Source organism: Ixodes scapularis, unplaced genomic scaffold, assembly GCF_016920785.2.
Source record: "Ixodes scapularis isolate PalLabHiFi unplaced genomic scaffold, ASM1692078v2 PGA_scaffold1__304_contigs__length_218370807, whole genome shotgun sequence".
Classification (NCBI taxonomy): domain Eukaryota; kingdom Metazoa; phylum Arthropoda; class Arachnida; order Ixodida; family Ixodidae; genus Ixodes; species Ixodes scapularis.
In genome coordinates this window covers 134,860,183-134,880,207 of record NW_024609846.1, presented here as the reverse complement: position 1 = coordinate 134,880,207, position 20,025 = coordinate 134,860,183, and the positions used below count along the sequence as shown (strand labels likewise).

General features: G+C 49.6%; 1 protein-coding gene across 1 annotated transcript in view; it reads left to right on the top strand.

Moving 5' to 3' along the window:
* Positions 1 to 10,661: 10,661 nt before the first annotated feature.
* LOC8053276 (peripheral-type benzodiazepine receptor-associated protein 1) overlaps positions 10,662 to 20,025 on the top strand; it is a 196,290-nt gene continuing 186,926 nt past the window's right edge. The window contains exons 1-2 of the mRNA XM_042290344.1: positions 10,662 to 10,793; positions 10,969 to 11,028. Of these exons, the coding sequence (XP_042146278.1) occupies positions 10,662 to 10,793; positions 10,969 to 11,028 (192 nt within the window). The remainder of the gene's footprint in view (positions 10,794 to 10,968; positions 11,029 to 20,025) is intronic.

Below are 20,025 nucleotides of genomic sequence, written 5' to 3'. Positions count from 1 at the left end.
CACAGTTTCTATTCAATTTTATTTGGTTAACGGTAAGAGCTGTCCGACGGAAAATGCTTTCTTCCGCTGTGTCGATTAGTGTTAATACAGAATGGATCAGTAACACCAGCCAAAATCAGGCTGTGGCATAATAGCCCACCAAAAAAAAAATTAAGTCTGATTTGAAAAAAGTCGTTTTATTTCAAGTTATACATACCGAGAATCGCTGCCCTTTCTTCAGTGATTGTACTGATCGTTTGAAGCACAGTTGTGCTCAAAACATGTCGTATCAATAACAATTGTAACCACCAAAATCCATCAAGCAAACATTGTATTAAAACGGTCGCAGCATGGCAGTGTGGAAGTTCCGATTGAGATAGACTAACGGATATACCGCTACGGGGCGAGTGCTCAGGGAGATTCCAACGTACGGAACATTTTAGCACGCCCTACTACGTCTCATGCCCTGTGCAAGCTTACCCTGTTTAGTTATCGTGCAAGGGAGTGAATATAAATTATGAATCAAATAACGAAACAAATCTAAAAACTCTTTTTCCTGCCGCTCTCTGTACCTTTTTCAGACACTCTTTTCGTGGGCTGCTTTCTTTCGGGAAGACATAAAATCCGATGCCTTTTTGCCTGGTGCGGTTATTGTAGCACCTTGACACAGAACGGGTTAAGACGCCCATTAAAAATTGTGAGTAAACGGCCGATTAAAAGACTCGTGCTAACCTGAAAATTCCCAAACGCCGGGCGTACAACGCGCCTTGACGCGGCCAGAAAACTGGAAAGAACTACAGGTACCAGAATGCACCGCGGCAGCGGTGGCGTCGTGCAACTCCTGGTGAGATCGGTCTATTGGATATTCCGTCTCGACAAATGTTCAGTCACGGTGGCCATTCCGGCCTGATTGTATCTGCTGTCTCGCTGAACATTCCGTTTCAGTTGGACATTATTTTTCGATGGATATTCGTCTCGCCCGCCACGCAACCAAGCGGATACCTGATTTGAGCAATGCGTTTCGCATTGTTTACGTATTTCGAGCTGGTAGATCTTAAAATTTCTTAACAAAAAATGCTGGTTGTTCAGGCGGATTCTTGTTGGTTAAACTTAGCTGTTAAGATGGACACAATTTTAAAATTGCCTAACGGCTGCGGGCTTCTAACTCCGATTCCCACAGACCCTGTCCCCGGATGAATATGACACAGCAATACTTCGCTCTCGGCAAAAGTGTTTATTCACTCACTTATTGCCTGGGGGGTTTCGGGATCAGGGAACGATCATCAGCGAGGCCGGGGCAAAGTCCGCTGCAACTGCAGCTGCTCCAAGTCCCAGCGGTAGTCGTCCACACCGCGTCATGGGGACGTCGTTGCCCAGGGTCGCCGTCCGGTCCGTTTGTCGAGTCCGCCACTCGACGTAACGCCCGCACTGCCCCGCGCCAGCGTCCGTCTCCCCGTCGAGACTCGATCCCCGCGCAAAAAAAAAAAAAAAAAAAAAGGGATGACGAAATCTTAGGCTAGGTGGCGCAAGCTGCCGCCCGTTACAAAGGGTATAGCCATTACCATCCATCCATCCATCCATCCAGCGTCTTCGTCTCCTGTCACCACTGCACGCTTGCTGTCCACCGTTCCAGAGAGCCGCCGTCCGAGAGAGATCCCCCTTTGTCCGACGTCCCCTTATCAAGCCTTGGGTCCTTTGTTCCGCAAAAGACCCAAAAATGATGTCACGAATTACAGGCCGATCTCCTTAACGTCGGTTTGCTGCAAGTTGTTTGAGCATATTTTATATTCCCAGATAATGCAACATCTCACGTTTCAGAACTTTTTTATTGATTATCAGCATGGATTTAGAAAGGGTTATTCTTGTACTACACAACTCACTGAATTTTATCATGATCTTGTTACTACCGTTGATAGGGGTGAGCAAATTGATTGTGTGTTTCTCGATTTTAGAAAGGCGTTTGATACAGTATCGCATTCCCTCTTAATCCAAAAATTGGCACTTTTGAATCTAGATACTTCGGTACATAATTGGATACAGGCATATTTGTGTTCGCGTCGGCAATGTACGGTTCTAGATGGTGAAACATCAGATTTTGTTGAAGTTACCTCTGACGCGCCGCAGGGGTCGGTACTTGGACCTTTGCTGTTCTTAATATTTATAAATGATATTCACGTTGGCGTGACCTCTCAGCTAAGATTGTTTGCTGACGATTGTGTTGTATATAGATGTATAAAACACGATGAGGATTCCAGACAACTGCAGGCTGATTTGGATCAAATTGAACTCTGGTGCAGTCTATCAAAATTGCAGTTAAACGTCAGCAAATGTGTACATGTCACCTTCACCCGCAAAAAAAATAAACTTCACACTCACTATTATTTAAATAATGAACCACTAAAAAATGACGGTAAAGTACCTGGGGGTGACCTTATTAGCAGACTGCAGGTGGAATGCGCAAATTGACGATGTCGTCATGAGGGCGGGACGGGCACTTGGTTTTATCCAGCGTAATCTAAAAAGGTCTACACAAAAAATAAAAGAACTTGCATACCTTACCTACGTTCGACCTCTTACAGATTATGCTTGCACTGTGTGGGATCCTGCCCAGCAAAATCACATAGACGCTTTAGAGAGAATCCAAAATCGTGCGGCACGCTTCGTCCTGGGGCTGTACGACCGCTTTTCGAGCGTCACGGACATGAAGAGTACATTAGGCTGGGATTTGCTGACATTCAGGCGGAAAAATTTGCGCTTAAAATTTCTATATAGCATTTATAATAAACACACTGGTATTAACGGTTTTCATTACCTTCTACCCCCTTACTATATTTCCCAACGTAAAGATCATATCCACAAAATACGCGAATATTCCACCAGGACGGAACTGTGCAAAAATTCTTTCTTTGTTAGGACCATTAGGGATTGGAACAATTTAAGTGTTGAAACTGTTTGTGCCGCAAATGCAGAAATGTTTTTTTCTATGTTGTTCGCCCCCTGCAATAATGCCTCAACGGCGCTGCAGGAGCTACCTGAATAAAGAAAGCCAGCCGCGTGACGTCGGTTGGCTAGGGGTGTAGCCGGATGTTCTTGTACGCGAGGCAACCACCACTCCCCCAGAGGCATGACGCATCTTGGAGGCGTTGTGTCCGAGTTGCTGGAATTCGGGGGCCGAAGGGTCAGCGCCGGAAAGGGAAGCCACACGGCTTACAAATAATTGTGCTTGGATTTAACTTATTCACTCTAGGCCATCCTATTTGAAGGAACCGCAGGTCATTGTTCGTTTTGGATGCGCGTTGCCTTCTCCGGATTACGCGCGTCTCCGGAGGTACATAGCTTTTTGGGATTGTCGGAGAAATTCAGGGGTCGTTGTTTCCCCGGTGCCTCCTTTACCAACCCTTTTCGGCCTTTGCCGAGGCACCTTGGCCGGGTGCTTGGCTGAGACACCAGTGGGAGGTAGACGTGCCCGCCGGACCAATCAGCCTCCTCCCTCTTATCACCTGACCCGGCTCTCTGCCTGGGTATGAGTGGGAGCGTGATGACGTGGCGAAAGAGAGGCGTAGAAAGTAGCTTCCATCGTAGTCTCAAGTTTGGGGTGAACGGAGTATAGGATAGCGAATCTACCAAGTTCTGAGATAGTTTTCGTGAATGGGCTTGGCATGGCGCCGAGTAGACTCTGGCCGTTTGTACTGCCGAAGTTACGGGCGTGTCACCCCGTGTCCCTTGCAAATATAATCTGTACTAATGAGCTTGTTGGGTGGCTCCCAGTCGTACAATCGGACGGTGGAGACGCCGTGCCTCCGATAGATTTTAAAATGATTGATTGGCCGTCTAAGAGGAGGAGGAGGCGAGAACCTTTAATGCCCCGCGACAGGGTGGGAAAGAAGATTCGATTTCTGGAACTGGGAACCAAAGTATCCGAGGGGTGTTCTTGCTCTGATGTAAAGTATCGCCGATGATGCGCTTCAAATTAGACGTGGCCGCCCCGGTTATTAAAAAGTCTACCACCGTCGTAAAGTGTCAGCAGAACCAGACAATTTTAATGTCCGTTTTTCTTGTTTTTTTTTTCTTTGGTTATTTAAAGAACACTTCATCTATGTTCACTTTCGCTAATTTTCCAAAACATCTAGAAATGATGAAAAATATGAAAAAAAAAAAAACGTAAAACTTCGCGGAGCCTTAACTGCAAAAAAAACAAACAAAAAAACCCGACATTTATTTTAGAAGCATGTTTTATGTAAGTTGTTGCTCTATTAATAAATTTTGTAGCAAAAACGAAAAAAGGCTATGGCAGTAATTAGGCTTCACGAATGCAGTGTAAACGCATACAACAATGAGTGATTGGTGCACACCAGACCAACTGTTTAGACAAAAACGTTACAGATAATGTTTCCGCTTTCGGCCACCTTTCTCCACGTCTTCGAATGAGGACAACTTGATCAGCGGAAAACATGACACATTTAGTCATATCATGCGTCACTAAACGACTTTGGTTGCTTTCGTTATTTTTAATTTTTATTATTTATTTATGCTGAGCCTGTGGCGCCTGTATTAGGTATTATCGCTGAGGGCGAATGTTAAAAAAATCTTTTCCTCGTTTGCGGCACAAACAATTTCACTAGGCAGCGCATTCCATTCCTTGGTGGTCTAACAAAAAATTATAATAATAATAACTCTTTCCCTATTCGCGTCTCCAGCTCGACGTTCGCCCTCCCGCGGCGGAAACGGGAAGCGCTCTAGTGAGGGTCCCCCGACTCCCCTGCTCAGCGGGCATGGCGGAACTGCTCGCGATCATGGCTCGCGAAATGTCGTTTCCGAATGTAAACAAGACTCTTCACTGTCCCAACCTAGTGCTGCAGCCGGTATGGGATTGTACCTTACTGGAGAGTTTTAGTATTGCGCATAGAAGCAAACGCAAGCGGTATGCGTTTGCGTTAGAGTTCCGTGCCGCACGTTGTGCGTGCGCCCCATCGCCATGCGCCATCCAAGACCGCAGTTTCGGGCTCCGCGCACGCGCAGTGTAGAACACGTAAAGCTAACGCAAACACACAGGGCTTGAGTTCGCTCGTATACGCAATACTAAAACTCACTACTGTTTCACCGGCTTCCAACGCCAACGAAACGTGCTGCAGTGACCAGACGTGCAAGCAGGTAGGCGTTCCTTCGAACTGGAAAGGTTGAGATTGGCAAAACAACGGCGAGCAAATACAAAAGTAAATAAATGTTATGAAAAAACTAATAATTAAAAAAAAGCTTTTTTTTCTTTTTTTCATTTTTTATTTTTTTATTTTTTTATTTTTTGGGCATTTGGTTTGGAAGGTTATTGGCGGCGACTTTGGGCGTTTCGCCGGTTGTCAAAAGTCGTGACTTTGAGCAGAATATACTTTATTCACAATTAATGTAATTTTACATGAATTTCTCACATTCGCTAAAATGTTTTCATTGATTTTAGACTATTTTTTATTGGTAATTAAAATGCAGCAACTGAAACCAGTGATGATAATTAGCACAGTTTTTATTGTCCTATTTCTTCGCGCCTTTAAAATTAGATCATAAGCAAGAAATTATATTAGAACTCTAAGAATTACTTATTCAAATATGTGACTTTTAATATTATTATTATTAATACAAATCGCGGCAAAGTATGCCTCTAATTAACGCCAAGATCGCGAGAATACGCTATTTAACAATAATAGTCTTCCGAGAAAGGTATAATTCTGTTTTCTTTTTAGCATATGAAAAACTCTGACATAGTTATCAAGATAGACAAACAGTCAAACAATGGATGTAATATGAAGTCCTACACGTCACGCGGTGCTATAAACACACACACACACACACTTCAGCTGTCTGACTCGGATTCCGTCTTTGGGTTGTTGCAGTGAGAGCAGCGTTTATTAGTTTATACGTTTCGTGGACATATTATAAAAATTAAAATTATTTTCTTATTCTTGTGCTGGAATAATTGTCATTATTTCCCATGACAATTATCTGAGCGAGAGAAAGGCTGCGAGAACGCACAGATATCAGCACTGATTTTTTCAGCAACTACAAATATCACCCTGGATCGAACAATATGTCACAAAATAAAGTTTCCGCGAACAACTCTTCTAAGTAAATAATTACGATGTGAGACACATCTTGAGTCGTGAAATAATTCGAAATTAAGGCCTATATCGAGAAATTAAATCCAAAATAAAGGTAAGTTTCGGTTTCGCTCCAGAATTAAAACGCGCATCCTTCCGTAAAAAAATACGCTAAACACCGTTCTTGTTTTCAGGTTAAAGGGGTAACTTGCGCTCATAAAACATTAGCTTCCTTGTATTACCAGAAATAATTTATGTCGCTCAGTGAAGCCAGCACACTAGACGGGCTCAACAGCGGCACGCATCTCTGACCCTCACTAAACCCGCCATCTTGGAAAATGAGTGGCGCCACCTATAGTTATTTGGAGTCGCGGATACCGTCCTGGCACGGAGAACACGTAGCTTATGTGATCTTTGCTTTGTTAAATATAATTTGGAGCAATCCAGCAAGCCCTTTCCCATAGGACACAAAATGTGCAATGAAAAAAAGGTCCTGGCTTATCATTATTTATTTGGCAGCAGTATGCTAGATAATTTACAGGAATGAAATAAACATAACACATTGGATATCCAGCCATAGTGGGCAACCAGACCTCGTTGGATATTCCGTCTCGTTGGATATTCTGTCAAGGTGGACATTCAGGCCTGGTTAGATCTTCCATCTCGATGGATATTCAGTCAAGTCGGACATTGAAGCCTGGTTGGATCTTCCGTCTCGTTGAACATTCGAACTCGTTGACCATTCCGTCTCAATTGGACATTTAGTCTCGATGGATATTCCGTCTTGCCTGTCACGTGACCAATTGAATCTTTCGACTTGTTGGATCTTCCGTCTCGATGGATATTCATGCCGCAAGCGAGCGGGCCTTGGCAATACGGCCAATAGTACCTAGAAGACAGGCGCATGTTTTGTCTGGTATTGACCTGGGTCACTCTCCGGATTCTGCTGCCATTAGTCTGTGGAACCGAGTATATCTTGATTGATGTGCGGGTGCCGGAGCTTTTGCTGCTTACAAACTAAAACATTCAAAATGAAAAAAAAAAAAAAAAAACGAGATCTCAAATATCAGATTTTGGGATGAGTTTACTTGGTTTGTGCTCTGGTGGAACGTGTCGTCGAAACGGCCATACTTGTCGATGGTTCTTCTGTGTTTTATTCATGCAATAGCTAGGTTTTGTTTTTGGTGTGTATTTACCTTGACTCGCCGGACTGTGAACTCTGGGAATATTGACGGAAAATTAAGGATATAGAAACACAATAAAACAAAATGAAGCTTGCATTGTCTAGGTTTTTGGACTTTAGTCCGTCCGGCAAAAACGCGTCAAGATTTTGCGGAGGCATACTTTGGGCCTACGTCCTTTCTGGTTTCTGTGTGGTCGATTTTTGATCTCTCGCGAACAAACCTAGCGAGAAGAACACGACTTACGTGTTCTTCGTTATTTTATTTCTTTTTTTTTTTTTTTCTGTCTCCCTGGTTTTAGATTATGATCTGGGTTCCGCGTTTTCGGTTTTTATTTTTTCAAAATTCAGCGTACTTTTTCGGTGTTTATTTTAAGATTCAATTTTCGGTTTCTATTTATGCCCAGAAAAGTTTACCGTTGTCTTTTTGGTGAATATGAAAGAAACACCATCGGACACCGGATCAGAAGATATTTGTGATCCCTCAAGGATCACAAGTACGTTGAAAAAAAAGGAAGTGAAAAAAAAAACAAAAAAACATTGACACTTTATTTTGCAAATGTGTCCAACTGTAAAAACACACACACACACAAAAACACAGAAGTACAAACAAGTCAGTGCCCAAAAAACATGCAACTTCACCTTCTGTAGATCAGGATTATGTCATCTTATTATAGTAAACACATGTACTTTCCCAGGTTCTTCTCTTTGATCCACGTTTTTTTTTTTTTTCTGTTAATGACCCTGGGCTTCGAGAATGACCTCTTAATGTTAACACTAGACACTGGCAGGCTGAGGAGATGAAGCGCTCCTGATCCAAAATGGGCTAATCAACCAACAGAGACACGGTGCGACGTTTTGAAGCACAAGGTATTTTGTGTATACTCACTAAACGCTGGCTGCACATCTCACATGAAGCTAGAAACCTTATACTAGCCCACACCCGAACTTTTTTTCTTTTTTTAGGGCCAGGAACTTGACACACGGAGCCCGATCACAGAAAGGACACAGATGTCCCGCGAAGGCCAATCCAAGACCTCTTTTGTTGCATGTTGAACCTTGGAAAAGGGCACTCATGAAGAGGTCACACAATGTCGAACCTTGCAACGCCCTCTCCACCCTTCCCCCTCCCCCACCCCCCCACCCCCCTTCTCTGAAACATTGACTTTTTTCGGTTAAAACAGAATTTTATAGAATGGGTTTGGATTACTTTTATCGGTTTAAACCGAAAACGCCGAACCAAAAATTTGACCTTTTTCGGTTAGAACCGAATTTCCGAAAATGGATTCGGCGTACTTTTATCGGCTTAAACCGAAAACTCGGAACCCTAATTATGATGCTGCCTAACGAGCTGGCCTGGACACTTGCAATTTCTATTCTAGCATTCGGGCTTCATTCACGAGAACAGATGTCGATTACATGCATACGTCTGAAGACGTCGGGCAGGCCAATTATTATTCAAACGGAAGGGGTTCTTTCTCCGAATTATCGAGTGCTACGCATTCGAGGGCCCTTATACTCGGCGCTGTTCCGTCGTGCCATCTACTGAATGATGCACGGTAAACACCAGCTGTTAGAGATCTCCTACTGCATTGGCAGAATGGCCCTTCTCTACCGGAGTCGGTAAGATGCCGTTTCCCGACTGTATCAAAAAACAACACCCACACGACCATTTCGCCTCTTGACTCGGATACTTCTTTTCCCGATGCAAACCGAGTTTGCTCGCTCTTTACCGGTGGATGGATGCTTGTACATCGACCCCTTTGGGCTGGTACGAGAAACGTCAGGCGTTAGAATGGAACCGTGCGTTGCTGACGAGGCACTACACCTCGTTTCACCTTACGGTACGCCGCAGCGTATACGGTTCGAACCAACCCAGCGCTCCGACTTCGTATCACGTGACCCTACGCGCTCCACACGTCGCTGCGGCCTGTCCGAAGGTCACGTGACGCTTACCTGGCATAGCGTTGGTTCGGACTGCGCGTAGCCTCCCCCGCGCTCCATCGTAAGCTGACACGGAGTATCGACGCTTTGGCCTTTTCTGCGCCGTTGGAGAGCCCGGTGCCCTCGAGGCCCCCGTCGGCTGCCGACCGAGGGCCGCTTAGGGAGCCTAGATCTAAGAGAAGGACCAACTTCAAACCCAAAGCCGCAGTCACAAAAAAAGCCAGGCTGTTCTCTGCGGACACGATGCCCGAAATATCCGCGGATACGCCTCACGCACGTTCCAAGCCTGTTCGCTGCATACATATGTACGCTTCGAATGTATGTCCGCAGACGTACGTGCGCAGACGCTGTTGGAGGCACGTCTGGAACGGCGTCTCCGGACCGTCTTTTGTGTAATCTATTAAAGCTCCTCCATACGGGACAGTAAGGCGACCCTCCTCTCCACTTTTTTCTCCTCTCCTTATAGGGCCCTCCTCCAGTGTTGCGTCTTTCAGTCGACTCCATTGTTGAGCGTGTAACGCCTCCCGTTCGAAAAGGTCGTAGTGATGACGTCACATAAAGAGGCAAACGCGGATTGGACATGAGTGCTGCGTCAGCGTTCGGCGAAGACTCGGTCTCTAATCAGGGGCGTCACGAGTCCCAGCCGATCGCTGCACTCGTCTCTTTTTCCCTGATCCCGGCGCGCTCATAAATGACGTCGTCAAGGAGGAAAGCTGAGTACGATCGGGTTCGCGGTACTTTCAGTGCTGAGGAGCTTTACACGGGCCACGACGAGCGTCTGCAATTTAATGTCGGACACGAGTTGCGCAGACCGGTTGCTCGTATCGCTCGTGTACGTGCATCACCGCGTGGCGAGGAGGATGCTTGGATGCGGACGATGGACGCTTTTGTCCCCTTCTCGCAGATTGCGTTGCAAGATCGAGCAGTTGGAAACGCTCTCAAATCTGGGCAGACTAGATCGGGTCCTTGACAGGGGCGCCGCGTGGAACGATCGTTGCCATCGATCCTTCGATTGTGTCGCTGCTTCGGCTCTGGGGGAAAATGTCCCGGCGAAAATTGCAGAGCCTTCGTCTGGCCACTTGGGACTTCCCCTCCCCCTCTTGGTCTAAAGGAGGAAGCGGTAGGACAACTTCCCCGTGGTGCCCATTCTTCCTTTTAGTTTCCATCTCGGCGGGCCTTTTGTTCGTGTCAGTACTCTGACTAATGACGCCGTCGAGGTTGCGTCGAAATCCGGCTGCCAAACAAAGAAGGAAAGGTGCAGCCTCAGGGAATGACCTTTCGTGCACTTCCCATCGACAAGAGCCACTTGAACTTGAAGTTTTAGTACTATTGGTCTCTGTGTTTTAGTGTTGGCTGTGACTCGTTTTATAAGCGTTGCATTATCAGCCTGGCAAACAGCTTGTAACGCCGACGGTGTGCGGAGCTGCCAGTATCCCGGATACGTACGCTGTTGTAACGCCTAGAGTGGTGTAATGAGACGAGGAAATGCCAGTGTCACGGCTACTTTCAAGGTTACTCTCTTGGCATGTCAAAATAAAGTGTATGTCACGCCTAAAACCCCGTTAGGCGTGTCATTAGCCGTTACCGGACTAAGAGCTCTGACTGTACTGAACTAAGTGTTTATTTTCATCTACAGCGGATAGACTGGAGACGCCCATTGGTGTTACTAACTTCGCTCTGTCTAAGACTAAGTATAGTGTATGTTTCTCTCTTTCTGAAGCAAGTTCTCACGCTGTCGTCTTGTTTTTTTTTTTGTTTTTTTTTCTTCATTTTCCGCAGACGGTTCGGGCGCAGAAAGAAAGGAGTGAGCAGGAACTCCGAGTTCGGCTGCACGATGTGGTGAGTATACCCCTTTTCTGACCGTTTTTCATTTTTACGGCGACAGCTGTATGGATTAGCGCCACTGCATATGTTCCAGGAGGGGGGATTGGTGGCAGAGTGGGCTTGCGCACATTAGCTCGCGTAAAGCGAAAGCTCGCGCTGCAGAACCCAGGGATCCCGTTCCAATCTGGATGAGCATCGCACCGGCGTGCGGTCGTGTATCAGCATTGCGTGGTGCACGTTAAGGCCTGTTCACACATGCAGCGCAGCGCTTCAAGCATAGCGCTGACCTCGCGCTAAGCGCGTGCTGCCGCGAGCGTTCACCAGCTTTGCAAGCTCCGTCACAACTGTTGCTCATGGCAGACGATAAGTAGTTGACGACACGTGAGCACCGCCACGTCAGTGCTTCTTTGCATGTGAGAACCGGCCTTTAAAGACCCGAGGCTAGCAGTCTTACTGCACTGGCTAATTTGCTTATCTGTAGTGGGTAACGATGTTGCCATGTTCTGGCAGACAAATCTTCTGCTATATAAACAAATAACGACTATTTTTTAATGTTCCGGTAGGAAGCAGGGTATCACCATTCATTGATGTTCGAGTTTGCCGACCATTCGCGCTCCCTATTGGCTCAAGGCGATCACGTGCGGAACGTTTTCTTGCGCTTTCGCAAAAGGTTTCAGTGTTCGCGGCGGGAGCATTGACGTGGTATCGACAGTCGCTGGTCTTTCCAACATTACGAGCGTTTGAAAGGGACCCAGATGCCAGGGTGCTGCCCTAAGAACCCGTATGAGACTGGAAAACAGCGTTTTCATATCGCGGAGGGCGATAAAGATCGCAAACGACGATTTTTGTGGCTGTCGCGGACCAATAGAAAGGGCTTCCCCTACCTCCTGTATTTGGGTGTGCGAGGTGAATTATATTATTGCGATAATTGATGTAACTGCTTCAAGAACTGAATGAACACAAACTGCGATGTTCATTTTTTGGCGACGATCAGTTCTCTGGACGCCGGAACCACTGCAAACGGAAGCTAGCGCGAAATCCAGTGCCTTCGATCTTCGCCCACAATCCATGCAGACCTTTTTTCCCCGAGTAAGCGAGAAAAATATATACTGTACGAGTAGTATCTAAAAACAACGCTTTAATCGATTGCTTCTGTACATACTTGCCGCTAGCTCCTCTTGAAATTCTCTCGTCATATTCTATATCACTTTGCCTACGTGCGCGTACGTTAGCGCATTGCTTGCTACGCATTGACTATACGCTGGTTTTATTCTGCGCATGTGACTTGATTAGCGCGTCTGAACTTGGAGCACATGGAACGAAAGTTCGCGCTGCAGAAGCCAGGGGTCATTGGCTCAATCCCCACCTCTTCCCGTTTTGATTCGGAAGAGCATCGCACCTGCCCGCTTTCGTGTATGACGACTGCGTTACGCACGTTATAGACCTTAGGCTAGCAGTCGCATACTGCAGTGGCTAACTGGAAAGACTCCACTAAGAGGTGGAGCAGAACTGCAGGGCTGCCGCCTTCTCACCTCAGAGCCGGCAGTGTCGTCTGGCACCGTAAAGCCGGGGTTACACTGCTCATACATCACGCAAAAGACGGTCTGCATACAGATTCGAACGCGAGTCATCGCGAAATCCGTGATTCGAATGCCGCATGTGAACGAGGTAAAGGAGGAACTTGGCACGCGGCATTCGAACCACGGATATTGCGGTAACTCGTGTATGCACACTGTTTTTTCTAAGATGTATCAGGAGGAGCTCGAGACGAGACTTCTTCCCTCGCTCAGACCATAACAAGTGATGCAAATGCTTTTAGAGTGTTTACCTATGTCAGTGGATCTCAAAAAGGGGGGTCCGCGAAGCCCTCCCTCGTCAGTAAAGCCCGGCAATAAAAGCTTTTTTTTTTTTTTTCAGATCGAGAAGATATGTTTGTTTTCGGGCGAGTTTTCTAGTGTGTTTGTCAATACGAGAATTCTACTTCACACATCAGCCCTTAGTTGTATCTGTTTATGAAATTCTTATTATATTTGACTTATACATTTTCCCCCTCCCTTCACCATAAAAGGGGTCCTCCATTATCTCCGTTGATCCACAAGGGGTCTGCGAAACATCGAAGGTTTGAGAACCACTGACCTATGTTATTACAAACAGTTTCCACACAAAAAATGGCCTATATATAACGGAACCCTCGCTTTCTTGCGTACCCGATACGTCCAGCCTGCAAGTGTTAGAACCTTCTTGGCATTCGCCACTAGTCCCCGAGTGGTGGCGCTACAGTTGGCGTTACTCAGTGTGCAGGGGCCTTACGTTAGTCAGCTCTCTAAGGGAGCATATAGAGTGGCGCTAGTGTTGACGAGGTTTCAGGGCGGATCCCGGGCTGGGTGAGTTCTGGCGTGATGTCATTAAAAGCTTTTCCCGCTAACTTGAGCGGCGCAGTATTGTATGGTGTCACGTGACGGGACGTCACACGACATCCTAACGCCGCGTGACTTTGTGACGTCACGCGTCATTGTGATGCCACGTGACACTGACCAACGTTACTATATGTAGTGGGGACAGGTTAAGGAGTTCAGGGAGGAGTTTCCCCTGAACCCTATAACCGACTATGGAGTAGCTCAGTTGCAGCTTCAATGGCCAACTGAATGGAGTGCAAGGGGATAGAACCTTCACTCCCAGGAGGGAGTTCCACAACTGACATAATCAAGTAACCTTTGTCGACTTTTTTCTAAAACAAGCGACCCCCTGTAAGAAGAAGAAACCCGGCGATATCTCGTGCGGCCGGGGCACGAGATATTGTCACGGGTGGTGACCAAAAAAAAACAGGAAATAAACAGAAAGAAATAAGCGTTTAATGTGGCGAACTTGTGCCAAATATAAACGAGTACAAAAGATAATAATAGAGCGTCGCGGGCGTCGAAGTCGGCGTAGCAGCAGAGTCGAACGCGGGTGCGAAACTGACTCCGTTCGCCTTGCGGAATCCCTTATGTACCCTCGTGGGTTTCTGGATCGTTCGGCGTAGAAGGTTCGGCGCGTAGAACATTCTGACCTTGAACAAGCAACATGGTTCTCGAATTTACCAGAACATTACTTTACAGAGTCAACAAAAATGCGCCTCCGCGGCCAGGAATCGAACCCTGGCTTTCAGCGTGGAAAGCGCGCGCGATAACCGTTAGGCCACGCGCGCGCTGCCTACTTGGCCAGCTGCGCGCGCGGCATTACTCCCCCCTTTAAAAAAGTGAATCGTCCCGATGCAACCCAAAAACAAAATGAAGCAAATAAAACAGAACGGTAAACTAAAGAGTCACATAAGGTCCACAGTCCTATCGAGCGTAGTACGGCTTCAGTCGCACGACGTGGACGACTTCCGGTCGTGGAGGGCGGCGTGACGAAGTCCTTGTTCCGTCGGGCATCACCTCGTAGTTCAGATCCCCGAGTCGACGAAGCACTTTGCAGGGTCCAAAGTATCGTTTCAGCGATTTCTCACTGAGGCCGCGGCGACGGATGGGCGTCCATACCCACACCCTATCTCCGGGCTGGAAGTGGACGTCCCTGCGACGAAGGTTGTAGCGGCCGGCGTCGACGCGTTGCTGGTCTTGAATCAGGAGTCGGGCGAGCTGGCGAACTTCTTCGGCGCGTTGAGCAACCGCCTGGGCGTCGTCGCTCTCGTTGCCAGATGGCTCATGGGGCAGCATGGCGTCCAGCATGGTCGTTACCTTCCGACCATGTACCAGCTGGAAAGGGGTGAATCCAGTGGTCTCTTGAACCGCCGTATTGTAGGCGAACGTGACGTAGGGCAGCACCTCGTCCCACGTCTTGTGCTCTACGTCGACGTACATAGAGATCATATCGGCGATTGTCTTGTTGAGTCGCTCCGTCAGCCCGTTGGTCTGCGGGTGGTACGCAGTTGTACGACGATGGCTGGTGTGACTGAGTCGGAGGATTTCTTGGGTCAGTTGTGCCATGAACGATGATCCGCGATCTGTAACCAGAACTTCTGGAGCGCCGTGCCGGAGGACGATGGACTCAATGAAAAACTTGGCAACTTCCACAGCAGTCCCCGAAGGAAGAGCTTTCGTTTCGGCGTACCGCGTGAGATAATCTGTGGCGACGATGATCCAGCGGTTCCCCGACGTCGAAGGCGGAAAAGGACCAAGTAGATCCATTCCGATCTGCTGGAAGGGTGCAGTTGGAGGAAAAATAGGCTGCAGGAGTCCGGCCGGCCTCGTCGGAGGTTTCTTGCGTCGCTGGCACTCGTGGCATGATCGTGTGTACAGGTGGACGGTCTTCGGGAGCTTGGGCCAGTAATACTTTTCACGAATACGGGCCAGTGTCCGGCTGTATCCAAGGTGTCCGGACGTCGGGTCGTCGTGACATGCTTGAAAGATCTCCCCTCGAAGGTCGGTTGGGATTACCAGCAGCCACGGCGAGTTGTTGTCCCCGAAGTTCTTTTTGTAGAGTACACCTTGTCGAATGGCGAAGGTCGGCACGGCTCGTGAGAAAACACGGGGTACGGTACCGCCGCGCCCTTCCAGGTGCTCGATTAAGGCTCGCAGCTCCGGATCGTCTCGTTGACGTCGTGCCATGTCATCGGTGTTCACTGCCCCTAGAAAGCACTCGTCATCATCGTCGTCGTTGCTGCCGGAAGGTGTTTCGACAGGGAACCTGGACAGGCAGTCAGCGTCGCTGTGCTTGCGTCCTGACTTGTAAACCACAGTCATGTTGTAACTCTTGTAGCCGGAGGCTCCATCGAGCGAGGCGTCCTGACGGGTCCTTGAGGTTCGCAAGCCAGCAGAGCGAGTGGTGGTCCGTGACTACGCGGAACGGGCTTCCGTACAAGTACGGACGAAATTTCGTGATTGCCCAGACGACCGCAAGGCATTCTTTCTCAGTCGTGGAGTAATTTCTCTCTGCCTTGGACAGTGTCCGACTTGCGTAGGCGATGACTCGTTCGGTGCCTTCTTGTACTTGAACTAGTACCGCGCCAAGTCCTGCGTTACTTGCGTCAGTGTGAATCTCGGTGTCCGCATCTTGATCGAAATGTCCAAGAACCGGAGGCGTCTGGAGTCGTCGCTTCAGCTCGTCGAATGCCTGCTGCTGTTCCTCGGCCCATTCGAACCTCTCGGCGTCCTTCGTGAGGTTTGTCAGCGGTGCGGAAATCCGTGCGAAATCCCGAACGAAGCGACGATAGTAGGCGCAAAGTCCAAGGAATCTTCGCACGGCCTTTTTGTCTGTCGGCGCTGGAAATGACGCGACGGCGCGAGTCTTCTCAGGGTCTGGGCGCACGCCTTCGTTGCTAACCACGTGACCTAGAAACTTCAGTTCGTCATAGGCGAACCGACACTTTGACGGCTTGAGGGTGAGTCCAGCGGTCCGTATGGCTTGAAGAACAGCTCGGAGTCGTCGCAAGTGCTCGTCGAAGTCGATGGAAAATACCACGACGTCATCGAGGTAGACCAGACAGCTCTGCCACTTCAGTCCTGCCAGTACGGTGTCCATAACACGCTGGAAAGTTGCTGGCGCCGTACATAGACCGAAGGGCATTACCTTGAACTCGTACAGCCCATCCGGCGTGACGAAAGCTGTCTTCTCTCGGTCCCGTTCGTCGACTTCGATCTGCCAGTAGCCGCTCTTCAGGTCCATCGATGAGAAGTATCGAGAGTGGCGCAGCCGGTCTAACGTGTCGTCGATTCGGGGGAGTGGGTAGACGTCTTTCTTAGTCACCGCGTTCAGCTACCGGTAGTCCACGCAGAACCGAAGCGTTCCGTCCTTCTTCTTAACCAGTACGACTGGAGAGGCCCACGGACTGCTTGATGGCTGGATTATGTCGTCGTTCAGCATCTCTTGAACTTGCTCCTGGATCACCTCCCTTTCTTTAACGGAGACTCTGTACGGTGATCGATGCACAGGGCGCGCGTCGTCCTCGGTAATGATGCGGTGCTTCGCAACGGCTGTTTGGCGTACCTTCGACGACGTCGCAAAGCAGTCACGGTATTCGGCGAGGAGGTTAATCAGCTGCCGTCGTTTCGGGTCCGGAAGCTTAGGGTCGATGTCGAGTTGCGCTGGCGACGTACCGTCTTGCTGAGGTGGCGAGGATTCATCAGTAATGGCAGCGATTTCGGCGGAGTTTCGGAGATCCTCGACGTGGCCAACGGCTGCACCTTTTGTGAGGTGTTGCGTTTCATTCCGGAAGTTCGTCACGAGGACCACAGTGCGGCCATCGTGAAGTTCAGCTACTCCTCGTGCGACGCCTATTCCTCTTCCCAGGAGCAACTGGAGGTTACCTTCCAGAAGAACTTCGCTACGGGTAGCTGCATCGGTCACGACGGGTACGACAACAGTTGATCGCGGCGGTAGATTCACGTGGTCGGCGGCGACTCGGACGGCGGCTGACGCAGTTTGGAGTTTCTCTAAAGGCGGAACAGGTGTCCGCAGCGTCAATCTGTTTTCTCCAAGGTCGATGACGGCGCCGTATTCACACAAAAAATCCATGCCGAGAATGACGTCTCTGGAACAGTCTTGTAGAATGACGAATTTCACAGGACACGTCTCGCCGTGAATTTCGACGCGAGCGGTGCACCTTCCGACAGGCGTGATGAGGTGTCCTCCGGCGGTTCGTATCTGCGGTCCATCCCACGGCGTCGTGACTTTTCGAAGGTGGCGAGAGAGCCTCCCACTCAATACTGAGTAGTCTGCCCCGGTGTCAACGAGTGCCGATGCGTTTTGGCCATCAATAACAACGTTTAGGTTGTTGGACACCGTTGCAGGCGCGTCGGTGCAATGCGGGGCGTCGAGAGAGTGGGAGCGCTCCGGAGTTCTTGGAGGCTGTTTGCTTCCGTCGTTTTTGGCAACGTCACCTCCAGGCGTTGCCGCACTCAGTTTTCCCGACGACGCCGGGGAGACAGGCTCTCTCGGCGGGATCGTGGCGCTGGGGAGGCTGAACGTCGTGGCGATGGGGAGCGGGCTTCACGGCGGAGAGACGACACTGGGGAGGGCGAACGTCGGAGGTACTCCTCGATGTCGCGAGGGCGTTCGCCGTACCTCGGGCGTGGGTCGTTCGGGTGGAACCCACGCAGGCCCATTTGCCGGTAGGAACAACGACGGTAGATATGGTCGGCCTCCCCGCAGTGGTAGCAGATGGGTCGTCGATCCGCTGTCCTCCACACGTCGGTTTTCCTTGGCGCCTGCTGTTCTCGGCGGTCGTACTGACGTACTTCGTCGTTGCGTCGGGGGTACGCCTGCGTTGATGGGTCTCGTCGTGGCGCCACCGGGTAGTGTTGAGCAGCTGGCGACGGTCCTCGGGCCACTGCGGCGTAGGTCAGCGCCGGCTCATCGGCTGCGGCCACGCTGGCAGGAGTCTCCGGTTGAATTGCGCGCTGAACTTCTTCGCGCACCACTTCGGCTATCGACAGCGAAGCCGGCTGGTTGGCAGCAGGCAGCAGCTTCCTGAGTTCTTCCCGGACGACGTCCCGGATGATGTCGCGGATGTCCGGGATGCTGCAGCTGGATGGCGAGAGGGCAGCGAAGCCGGGAAGTCTCTGGTAGTGTGAGGCCCGTGCGTGAAGGGCACGTTCGATGTTGGTGGCCTCAGTAATGAAACCCTGGACAGTCGTAGGCGGGCTCCGCACGAGGCCCCCGAAGATGTTTTCTTTGACGCCGCGCATTAGGACCCGCAACGTTTTCTCTTCGGGAGCGTTTGGGTCGGCGCGGTTCATGAGGCGGAGAACGTCTTCGACGAAGCTTGTCACGCTCTCGTTTGGCCCTTGGTGTCTTGCTTGGAGGAGTTCTTCGGCACGCTGTCGTCGCTGCTGGTTGGCAAAGGTGCGTCGCAGCTCGGCCTGGAACTCTTCCCACGTAGAAATCGACGCTTCGTGGTTCTCGAACCAGGTGCGCGCCGTGCCTTCCAGAGCGAAGTAGACGTTCTGAAGGCTCTGCTCTGGTGTCCACTGGTTATGGCGCGCCACTCGTTCGTAATGCTGTAGCCAATCCTCCACATCCTCATGGGCCTCACCATAGAACGGCGTCGGGTTGCGTGGGGCGACGGGCAGGTATACGACGCTGGCGGTGGACGGGTTCTGGGACGACTGGCTGTCCATCGTTGGCCTCGTTGGCTGCTTAGTCTTGGACGGTAGAGGTTCGAATTCCGGGTGTAGACCTTGGGTGCGACGACTGAACCGGATCTCGGAAGTGCTTTCGTCGGTTCTTCGTGGGCTAGGCGTCGGACTTGCACTGCGGGCCCTCGGAGGGGTACGCGGCAGGGGCATGCGGTACCCCGCACCTCCACCAAAATGTCACGGGTGGTGACCAAAAAAAAAAAAACAGGAAATAAACAGAAAGAAATAAACGTTTAATGTGGCGAACTTGTGCCAAAAATAAACGAGTACAAAAGATAATAATAGAGCGTCGCGGGCGTTCAAGTCGGCGTAGCAGCAGAGTCGAACGCTGGTGCGAAACTGACTCCGTTCGCCTTGCGGAATCGCTTATGTACCCTCGTGGGTTTCTGGATCGTTCGGCGTAGAAGGTTCGGCGCGTAGAACATTCTGACCTCGAACAAGCAACATGGTTCTCGAATTTACCAGAACATTACTTTACAGAGTCAACAAAAATGCGCCTCCGCGGCCAGGAATCGAACCCTGGCTTTCAGCGTGGAAAGCACGCGCGATAACCGTTAGGCCACGCGCGCGCTGCCTACTTGGCCAGCTGCGCGCGCGGCAATATCTCTGAGAGTGATATCTCGAGAGATATCACGAGATATCAGTGATATCACTGATATCTCGTGATATCAGTGATATCACGAGATATTACAGAGGCACTGTGTTTGCGAACGTGTGGAACCCGTAAGCCTTGCTGGCCACCCCAAACCGTATTAAGAATTAAACGTTCATTTTATTTCCTTTTACAAACGTGAGTAAGCCCTTTTCGACCTTCCGACATGGATTAAGTACAAAGACAACACCTTGACACTGATTCACATGACGTCATCGTTAGGTGAACAGCACCTCGGCTGTCGCC